The following is an 11,694-nucleotide window of genomic DNA, read 5'->3' as shown; positions in this document are numbered from 1 at the left end:
GATGTGTAACATAAGATACTAAAGAGATGTGTAACATAACATACTAAAGAGATGTTTAAACATAACATACTAAAGACATGTGTAACATAAGATACTAAAGAGATGTGTAACATAACATACTAAAGAGATGTGTAAACATAAGATACTAAAGAGATGTGTAACATAACATACTAAAGAGATGTGTAACATAACATACTAAAGAGATGTGTAACATAACATACTAAACAGATGTGTAAACATAAGATACTAAAGAGATGTGTAACATAAGATACTAAAGAGATGTGTAAACATAACATACTAAAGAGATGTGTAACATAACATACTAAAGAGATGTGTAACATAACATACTAAAGAGATAAACATAACATACTAAAGAGATGTTTAAACATAACATACAAAAGAGATATGTAACATAACATACTAAGAGATGTGTAACATAACATACTAAAGAGATAAACATAACATACTAAAGAGATGTTTAAACATAACATACTAAAGAGATGTGTAACATAATATACTAAAGAGATGTGTAACATAACATACTAAAGAGATGTGTAACATAGCATACTAAAGAGATGTGTAACATAACATACTAAAGAGATGTGTAAACATAATATACTAAAGAGATAAACATAACATACTAAAGAGATGTTTAAACATAACATACTAAAGAGATGTGTAACATAACATACTAAAGAGATGTGTAACATAACATACTAAAGAGATGTGTAAACATAACATACTAAAGAGATAAACATAACATACTAAAGAGATGTGTAACATAACATACTAAAGAGGGTGAATGAGGGAGGGTGGAGGGGTGGTGAGGGGTGATGAGGGGTGATGAGGGGTGAGGGTGGTGAGGGGTGATGAGGGGTGGTGAGGGTGATGAGGGGGGGTGAGGAGTGGTGAGGGGTGATGAGGGGGGTGAGGGGTGGTGAGGGGTGATGAGGGGTGGTGAGGGGTGATGAGGGGTGGTGAGGGGTGAGGGGTGGTGAGGGAGGGTGAGGGGTGGTGAGGGGTGAGGTGATGAGGGGTGGTGAGGGGTGAGGGGTGGTGAGGGTGATGAGGGGTGGTGAGAGGGGGTGAGGGGTGATGAGGGATGAGGGGTGGTGAGGGTGAGGGGTGGTGAGGGGGGGTGAGGGGTGGTGAGGGGTGGTGAGGGGTGAGGGGTGGTGAGGGGTGATGAGGGGTGAGGGGTGGTGAGGGGTGGTGAGGAGTGATGAGGGGTGGTGAGGGATGAGGGGTGGTGAGGGGTGATGAGGGGTGGTGAGGGGTGAGGGGTGGTGAGGGGTGATGAGGGGTGAGGGGTGGTGAGGGGGGGTGAGGGGTGGTGAGGGGTGGTGAGGGGTGATGAGGGGTGAGGGGTGGTGAGGGGTGAGGGGTGGTGAGGGGGGGTGAGGGGTGGTGAGGGGTGGTGAGGGGTGAGGGGTGGTGAGGGGTGATGAGGGGTGAGGGGTGGTGAGGGGTGGTGAGGGGTGAGGGGGGGGTGAGGGGTGATGGGGGTGAGGGGGGTGAGGGGTGATGGGTGGTGAGGGGTGATGGGGGGTGAGGGGTGATGGGGGGTGAGGGGGTGATGGGGGGTGAGGGGTGGTGAGGGGTGATGGGGGGTGAGGGGGTGGTGAGGGGTGATGGGGGGTGAGGGGTGGTGAGGGGTGATGGGGTGATGGGGGGTGAGGGGGGGTGAGGGGTGATGGGGGGTGAGGGGTGATGGGTGGTGATGAGGGGTGGTGAGGGGTGGTGAGGGGTGATGAGGGGTGAGGGGTGGTGAGGGGTGGTGAGGGGTGATGAGGGGTGGTGAGGGGTGGTGAGGGGTGGTGAGGGGTGATGAGGGGTGAGGGGTGGTGAGGGGTGATGGGGGGTGAGGGGTGGTGAGGGGTGATGAGGGGTGATGAGGGGTGAGGGGTGATGAGGGGTGAGGGGTGATGAGGGGTGATGGGGGGTGATGAGGGGTGAGGGGTGAGGGGTGGTGAGGGGTGGTGAGGGGTGGTGAGGGGTGATGGGGGGTGAGGGGGGGGTGAGGGGTGATGGGGGGTGAGGGGTGGTGTGGGGTGAGGGGTGATGAGGGGTGATGGGGGGTGAGGGGTGGTGTGGGGTGATGGGGGGTGATGAGGGGTGAGGGGTGATGGGGGGTGATTACTTGCTGGCTTGGTGGTTTAGCAATAATAGAAATAATCACTTTCCTTCTGAGACAGAGGGGAGAGAGAGAGGGGAGAGAGAGAGGGGGGAGAGAGAGGGGGGAGTCACAGAAAGATGGCACATATGTATTTGTGGTCCTACAGCCCCAGGGTGTGTCCACAAAATAACAATCTCTCTCTCTCTCTCCCTCTCTCTCTCTCTCTCGCTCTCTCCTCTCTCTCTCTCTCTCTCTCTCTCTCTCTCCCTCTCTGTCTCTCTCTCTCTCTCTCTTCCTCTCTCTCTCTCTCTCTCTCTCTCTCTCTCTCTCTCTCTCTCTCTCTCCTCTCTCTCTCTCTCTCCTCTCTCTCTCCTCTCTCTCTCTCTCTCTCTCTCTCTCTCTCTCAGTGTGGATGGGGACCCTCAGTGTGAAGGGTTCTCTGAGTCGTCGTTCGCCCCCGAGGCTCCGCTCCATCGCTATAGCAACAGCCCCGTCTCAGGCCCCTACAACTCCAGCGGGCCCCTCGGAACCTACCACACACACACACTCACACACACACAGGTATGTCCCTCACACACACACACACACACACACACACACACACACACACACACACACACACACACACTCACACACACACACAGGTATGTCCCTCACACACACACACACACACACACACACACACACACACACACACAGGTATGTCCCTCACACACACACACACACACACACACACACACACACACACACACACACACACTGCTGGTCTTTCAAAGAGGGGAAGCTCATTTTTGGCCTACATCATATAAATTGTTGATTTATATATATATATATATGTAAATTGTTGATTTATATATATACATATATAACTAACCAACTAGCTGTCTTTTCCAGTGACTTGACCAGTGTCCTCTCAATGGCCAGCAGAGCTAGGCTGCTTCAACGGCCTTGGCCCATTGTGTTACGGGTGTAGGACTTGAGCCGCTTTAAACAGGAGGAGCTCCTTTCTACACCTGCAGATGTAGCATAAGTGTAGAGTAAATGTACGATGAAAATTGTCTAGCAATTTCGCCAAGCAAATTCCAAAAAATCTGCAAAATCTGCGATGGGACTGAGGACTTAAGAGAGCTCTGGCGACTTTTTATAGTTCAAAATCGCTGTCAATCAAACGGCAACTCAGTCTTTCGCAAACCCTCCAATCATCACGCAGAAGCCCAGTGTCCAGGCCAGCCCACTCCTCCATTCACCCCCAGAGACGCTGAGCGTCCGTGGGAGGGACATAATCGCAGCATTATCCAATGACCGTCGACTTTCGACGCACTAAAAAAAGCTGTTCTATGCAGCCCCATTGAAGTGGATGGACGCTGAGCCTCAACAGGCAAACGCACTGTGACGCTACGGGAGTGTATGAGAAGGACATCTAGTCAGTCGACCTGCGACCTGAACAAACTCGTCTTTGAGATGGATGTGTTCTAGCACATTTTTAGTCAATGAAATGTTAACACAACAGTATATATTTGACTTAAGCTTTCTTAAGCTGACCCCACACTACAAGATAAATGTCCCGATATCGTGGCCGATTTGCCCCTTACGAGAATCGGGGTGGCGTTCCCATGGCAGCCGAATCGGGACGAAAATCGGCCAAGATTATCCTGTCTGCCGTAGTGTTCTAAGATAGAATCTCATAAACTTAAGACCTCCCGATCTCAAAATCGGGGTTATCCGACATGTTAGATATTTTCGGCATGTTGAGTGTGTAGTCAACATAATAGCGACGCACGCACACACAAACACACACGCAAAACACACACACACACTGACCCGAAGGTGCTCCATAATGCCAAAGCGCATTCAATTCTCACTTTTCAATTTTCGTTTCCAAATATTTATTTAAAAACGTTTGGGAACCGCTGCTCTAGATCTACAATCTCTTGTCTCTCGATCTCTTGTCTCGTGCTGGATGACGTAGCCTACACGGCCGAGAATCGGATAAGATTATCCTGTAGTGTGTGGTGTTCCGTCTTGTGTTCTAATCTTATGTAGGATCGGAGAGCAAAAATCGGCTGCGATTCTCGTTAAGTGTGTGGTGTACTCCGACTCAAAAATCGCATAAGATAAAAAAAATCGTGTAGTGTGGGGCAGCCTTTAGAGAAATCGCCTCTGGCGCCAAGTCTACCTATTTTTCAGTACTCCACCGTCTGAAAGGGTGGCGAAAACGTGGAGTTACACTCGCCGTTATTCTGAATCACTTCCCGTTACTATCCCGTTTGGTATGACCAGGTCACTGATATCTTTGCAACACAAACAGCGAGGAGGATTGACTTGATCTATAAATTAAGTCCCTCAATCTTATTTGGCTTAACACCATGACCAACATTCTGAAACATCCATTAACATCCACATTTGCCTCAAGCAATGTTAGGCTTACAGCCCATGTCAATAGTTGTGACATTATGTTCTTGTTGTTCTTTTAATTGTTTGTAACTCTGACCGTTCTGTTTAATATTGTGGAAAGGATGTTAGTGAATGATTCAGAGCATGATGCATTTTAAATGGCATCACTTTTGGTCTTGTGTCTTCATTTTTCTTAAAACAATTGTAGCTGAAAATAAACATAGCCAAATTAGAACCAATAGCTTCAGTCATTGAGGGCAAAAATAGGCCCAATGATAGGCCCAGATTTTTTTATTTAGTTTTACAAATCAAGAGTAGGCCTGAGTTGACTAATTGGCTTTGCATCCTTTCCTTCTGCCCTTGTAGTCCAAGACATGCTGCCCACCAGCTTTCAAAGTACAACGCTGTCACTGGTGGATTTGTATCAATTTTATTCAATAAAATAAATAATTATCCCTCCCTGCTATTTTGTAGTTCACCAAAACACCCTGAAACAACTTGAGTCTCTGCCACCATACGCCACTAACAGTGCAAGCAGGCCAATGGCAACCAAGCGAGCAGTCCTTCCTCCCTCACTTTAAAAACCACCAGCCGCCACTGATACACACACAGACACACACACACACAGACACACACACACACACAGACACACACACACACACACAGACACACACACACTGTGGCGACCCGGTTCCCAAATGTCTATAACACTCACGGCAAACACCACACCACACTAGTGCGTGTCGGCGGTATACGCCGTCGACCACTACCCCACGGTTCCCCCTGGTGGGGAGCGGCTTGTCACAACACACACACACACACACACACACACACACACACATGCACATGTGTGCTGGGCAGCTGCCAGTCTCCTGTGTGCAGTGTGTAGTACTGTCTCCTGTGTGCAGTGTGTAGTACTGTCTCCTGTGTGCAGTGTGTAGTACTGTCTCCTGTGTGCAGTGTGTAGTACTGTCTCCTGTGTGCAGTGTGTAGTACTGTCTCCTGTGTGCAGTGTGTAGTACTGTCTCCTGTGTGCAGTGTGTAGTACTGTCTCCTGTGTGCAGTGTGTAGTACTGTCTCCTGTGTGCAGTGTGTAGTACTGTCTCCTGTGTGCAGTGTGTAGTACTGTCTCCTGTGTGCAGTGTGTAGTACTGTCTCCTGTGTGCAGCTCCCCGGGTGTGCGCTGTTGTCCGGGGGCAGTGCCCTGGTGTCGCCCCCCAGTCCGGGCAGCCTGGCCTGGGCTCAGCACAGCCGCCTGCAGCCCGCCAGCCTGGCTCTACGCAAGCAAGAGGACGAGCGCAAGGGCTGTAGGGCCCTGAGCCACAGCTATGAGCTGTCCACCGACCTGCAGGACAAGAAGGTACTACTATACTACTACTATAGTACTGCTATAGTACTGCTATAGTACTACTATAGTACTGTAGGGCCCTGAGCCACAGCTATGAGCTGTCCACCGACCTGCAGGACAAGAAGGTACTACTATAGTACTGCTATACTACTACTATAGTACTGTAGGGCCCTGAGCCACAGCTATGAGCTGTCCACCGACCTGCAGGACAAGAAGGTACTACTATACTACTACTATAGTACTGCTATAGTACTACTATAGTACTACTATAGTACTGCTATAGTACTGTAGGGCCCTGAGCCACAGCTATGAGCTGTCCACCGACCTGCAGGACAAGAAGGTACTACTACTATAGTACTGCTATAGTACTGCTATAGTACTACTATAGTACTGCTATAGTACTGCTATAGTACTGCAGAGCCCTGAGCCACAGCTATGAGCTGTCCACGGACAGCTCCACTACCACTACTACCACTACTACTAGTTACCACTAGTACTAGTGGTAACTAGTAGTAGTTCTAGTTACCACTAGTACTAGTGGTAACTAGTAGTAGTTCTAGTTACCACTAGTACTAGTGGTAACTAGTAGTAGTTCTAGTTACCACTGGTACTAGTGGTGTGACCTGTATGATCTGCTGTCCTCTTATTGGCTGCTTATGTCTCCTCCGGCCTCTGATAGGTGGAGATGCTGGAGAGGAAGTACGGAGGGTACTTCCTGTCCCGGCGGGCGGCCAGGACCATCCAGACGGCGTTCCGGCAGTACCGCATGAAGAAGAACTTCCAGAAGCTCCGGAGCTCCGCCTCCGAGAGCAGGATGACCCGACGCATTATCCTGAACAACATGAGGAGCCAGGTACACACACACACACACACACACACACACACACACACACACACACACACACTAACCCCTACCTGCTCCTTAATGACCTGTCTCTGTACTGTCTAACCCCTACCTGCTCCTTAATGACCTGTCTCTGTACTGTCTAACCCCTACCTGCTCCTTAATGACCTGTCTCTGTACTGTCTAACCCCTACCTGCTCCTTAATGACCTGTCTCTGTACTGTCTAACCCCTACCTGCTCCTAAATTAACTTTCATTGTTGTTGTTTACAGTACTCTGTTGATGAATGTCAGCCGCAGCTTGAGATAGGAGACTCCTTCTCTAAACAGGTACACACACACACACACACAAACACACACACACACACACACACACACACACACTCACTCACTCACTCACTCACTCACTCACTCACTCACTCACTCACTCACTCAGACACTAACACTCACTCAGACATTAACACTCACTCACTCACTCAGACATTAACACTCACTCACTCACTCATTCACTCATATATTGATATCTGTCCTGTTATTTGTGCTAATGCTGTAATAATAAATGTCTGATGAGAAATAATGACTGAATGTGATGATGTGATGATGATGTGATGATGATGATGATGATGATGATGTGATGATGATGTGATGATGATGATGATGTGATGATGATGATGATGATGATGATGATGATGTGATGATGATGATGATGATATGATGATGATGATGTGATGATGATGTGATGTTGATGATGATGATGATGATGATGATGATGTGATGATGATGATGATGATGTGATGGTGATGATGATGATGATGATGATGTGATGGTGATGATGATGATGATGTGATGATGATGATGTGTTGATGATGATGATGTGATGATGATGATGATGATGATGATGATGATGATGATGATGATGATGTGATGATGATGATGATGATGATGATGATGTGATGATGATGTGATGATGATGATGATGATGATGATGTGATGATGATGATGATGTGATGATGATGATGATGATGATGATGATATGATGATGATGTGATGATGATGTGATGATGATGATATGATGATGATGTGATGATGATGATGATGTGATGATGATGATGATGATGATGTGATGATGATGATGATGATGATGTGATGATGATGATGTGATGATGTGATGATGATGGTGATGATGATGATGATGATGATGATGATGATGATGTGATGATGTGATGATGATGATGATGTGATGATGATGATGATGTGATGATGATGATGATGATGATGATGATGATGATGTGATGATGATGATGATGATGTGATGATGATGATGTGATGATGTGATGATGATGGTGATGATGATGATGATGATGATGATGATGATGTGATGATGATGATGTGATGATGTGATGATGTGATGATGATGTGATGATGATGATGATGATGATGATGATGTGATGATGATGATGTGATGATGATGTGATGATGTCCTCTCCTCTCTATCAGTCGGAGGCAGAAGACTCCCAGGACGTGGGGGAGGAGGAAGAAGACGATGATGAAGATGAGGAGGAGGAGGAGTACAGAGAATGGGCCAATAGCAGCACCTCCTCGCACCGGGGGGTGGGGCGAGTGAGAGGGGGCGGGATCAGGGGCGGAGCCATGCATGAGAACAGCACGGCCACCTCCTTCAGCGACATCACCCTCTACATGGAGGAGGGGGAGGAGGAGGAGGAGGAGGAAGAGGGAGTGGCCGCCTCCAGCTGTGACACTGAGTACTGGAGCGGGGGGGAGGGAGGAGCAGAGAGGAGCGGGGAGTACAAGGGGAGGAGGGCCTCAGTGCAAGGAGGAGGAGCAGGAGGAGGAGGGAGGGGGCACCTCCCGGTCCTGACCATAGAACCGCCCAGTGACAGCTCCATGGACATGAGTGACAGGTGAGTTTGGCCAATCGGTGCCCTTGAATGTGATGCCAGCCTGCCAGTTGTCAAAGAGGCTAAAGGTCTCAATGGGACTCACTGGATAAATAAAGGTTAAATAAAAAATCTGGTGCTAATTTTGACTCTTAAGGGTTTTATCATAGATACTGTATATTTATTAATGTAAATTGGTCTCTCAAGGGAAAGTTCATAGTTCGTAGTTCGTAGTTAATAGTTCATAGTTTGTAGTTCGTAGTTCGTAGTTCATAGTTCGTAGTTTGTAGTTCGTAGTTCGTAGTTTGTAGTTTGTAGTTCGTAGTTTGTAGTTCATAGTTTGTAGTTCGTAGTTTGTTGTTTGTAGTTCGTAGTTTGTAGTTCGTAGTTTGTAGTTCGTAGTCTGTAGTTCGTAGTTTGTAGTTCGTAGTTTGTAGTTCATAGTTCGTAGTTCGTAGTTTGTAGTTCGTAGTTTGTAGTTTGTAGTCTGTAGTTCGTAGTTTGTAGTTCGTAGTATTATAAGGATTGTGTAGCATTTCCATGGTAACCACTTGACCCCTGACCCCTGTCCCCTCAGGTCGGAGCGGGGCTCCATCGGCCGCGCCGTTTACGAGACTGAGGCGTTGTCGGGCGAGCGAGGAGGAGAGGGAGAGCAGGGGGGAGTGGGGGAGAGCGGAGAGGAGGAGGAGGATGAGGAGGAGGAGGATGAGGAGGAGGAGGAGGAGACGGGGGGAGAGGGCGGGGGCAGCAGTGAGGGCGACTCCCTCCAGGGCACCATCAAACACAAACCCAGCTCCCGCTCCGTCGCCATGGCGCAGGGACAGACGCGCTGCCCCGCCCCCTCCGCGTCCTCCTCCGTTCCCATGGTGATGCCCTCCGCCCGGCCCCTCCCCTCCCACCCTCCCCACCCCCCCCACCTCCCCACCGTCCTCCACCAGCACCCCGCGCACCACCCCCACCCCTCCCCCTACGTCCACCAGCACCCCCCCCACCCCTCCCCCTACGCCCCCCACATGCACCCCTACAGCCCCCATCCCTACCACCAGCACTACCTGCTCCACCACCCCCACCCCCTCCACGGCTACCCGGACCCCCCCCTGTCCCCGCTGCCCTCCCCCGTCCCCCCCCTGTGCTCTGCCCCGCCCCCCCTGCTGGACCACGCCCCCCCGGCCCGCCCCGCCCTGCTCTGCTCCGACGGGGACAACGACAGCGTTTCCACGACGACCACCTCCAACGAGGACACCACCCTGAACAACTGCAGCTCGGGGTCGTCCTCCCGGGACAGCCTGCGGGAGCCCGCCCCCCCGCCCGGCCTCAGCCGGCTCACCTATCAGAGGGAGAGCCGCCACAGCTGGGACACGCCCACTTTCAACAACGACCTGGTGCAGCGGCGGCAGTACCGCATCGGGCTGAACCTCTTCAACAAGTAGGGGGGGGGGCACTACCGCATCGGGCTGAACCTCTTCAACAAGTAGGGGGGGGGGGCACTACCGCATCGGGCTGAACCTCTTCAACAAGTAGGGAGGGGGGCACTACCGCATCGGGCTGAACCTCTTCAACAAGTGGGGGGGGGGGGGGGGGGGGGCTCTACCGCATACCGCATCGGGCTGAACCTCTTCAACAAGTAGGGGGGGGGGGGGCTCTACCGCATACCGCATCGGGCTGAACCTCTTCAACAAGTAGGGGGGGGGGGGCACTACCGCATACCGCATCGGGCTGAACCTCTTCAACAAGTAGGGGGGGGGGGGGGGGGGCTCTACCGCATACCGCATCGGGCTGAACCTCTTCAACAAGTAGGGGGGGGGGGGGCACTACCGCATACCGCATCGGGCTGAACCTCTTCAACAAGTAGGGGGGGGGGCACTACCGCATCGGGCTGAACCTCTTCAACAAGTGGGGGGGGGGGGCACTACCGCATACCGCATCGGGCTGAACCTCTTCAACAAGTAGGGGGGGGGGGGGGGGCTCTACCGCATACCGCATCGGGCTGAACCTCTTCAACAAGTGGGGGGGGGGGGCACTACCGCATACCGCATCGGGCTGAACCTCTTCAACAAGTAGGGGGGGGGGGGGGGGCTCTACCGCATACCGCATCGGGCTGAACCTCTTCAACAAGTGGGGGGGGGGCACTACCGCATCGGGCTGAACCTCTTCAACAAGTAGGGGGGGGGGGGGGGGCTCTACCGCATACCGCATCAGGCTGAACCTCTTCAACAAGTAGGGGGGGGGGGCACTACCGCATCGGGCTGAACCTCTTCAACAAGTAGGGGGGGGGGGGGGCACTACTGCATACCGCATCGGGCTGAACCTCTTCAACAAGTAGGGGGGGGGGGGGGGGCACTAATGCATACCGCATCGGGCTGAACCTCTTCAACAAGTTGTGCGTGTGTGTTGTTTGTGTGTTGCTGTAGGCCTAAGTTGGGGACATGGGCACCAAGACCTGCACTCAACATGTAACATATACGTGTGTGTGTGTGTGTGTGTGTGTGAGCAGGAAGCCGGAGAAGGGCATCCAGTTCCTGATCGAGCGCGGCTTCGTGTCGGACTCCCCTCTGGGCGTGGCGCGCTTCACCCTGGAGAGGAAGGGCCTCAGCCGCCAGATGATAGGAGAGTTCCTCGGGAACCGCCAGCAGTTCAACAAGGACGTGCTGCAGTAAGCCTATGTCTCTCTCTCTCTCTCTCTCTCTCTCTCTCTCTCTCTCTCTGAGTGCATGCTGGGAGTCTGTGGTGAGCGTTGGTGAGTTAGTGAGTGAGTCTTTTCTAACTTTATTTCTCTTTTCCACGATGTGATTGCGATTGCGATGTGAGGGTTTAGTGTGTGTAGTGCGGGTAGTGTGTCTATAGCCATGTGAGGGTTTAGTGTGTGTAGTGCGGGTAGTGTGTCTATAGCGATGTGAGGGTTTAGTGTGTGTAGTGCGGGTAGTGTGTCTATAGCGATGTGAGGGTTTAGTGTGTGTAGTGCGGGTAGTGTGTCTATAGCGATGTGAGGGTTTAGTGTGTGTAGTGCGGGTAGTGTTTCTATAGCCATGTGAGGGTTTAGTGTGTGTAGTGTGGGTAGTGTGTCTATAGCGATGTGAGGGTTTAGTGTGTAGTGC

At 50.9% G+C, this 11,694-nt stretch overlaps 1 protein-coding gene across 1 annotated transcript; it reads left to right on the top strand.

Annotated features, from left to right (window-relative positions):
• Nucleotides 1–5,710: 5,710 nt before the first annotated feature.
• LOC311373506 (IQ motif and SEC7 domain-containing protein 2-like) lies at nt 5,711–11,256 on the top strand (the record flags this gene model as incomplete). The annotated part of the gene is made up of 5 exons (XM_084490262.1): nt 5,711–5,870; nt 6,538–6,711; nt 8,262–8,623; nt 9,177–10,025; nt 11,094–11,256. Coding segments are annotated over 5 exons (1,708 nt in total), but the record flags the coding sequence as incomplete, so codon positions are not given.
• Between the last annotated feature and the right edge of the window lie 438 nt (nt 11,257–11,694).

Source organism: Micromesistius poutassou (assembly GCF_964030765.1).
Source record: "Micromesistius poutassou genome assembly, contig: SCAFFOLD_1389, whole genome shotgun sequence".
Classification (NCBI taxonomy): Eukaryota; Metazoa; Chordata; class Actinopteri; order Gadiformes; family Gadidae; genus Micromesistius; species Micromesistius poutassou.
The sequence above is the reverse complement of the archived record's forward strand: the minus strand, read 5'-3'. Positions and strand labels throughout refer to the sequence as shown.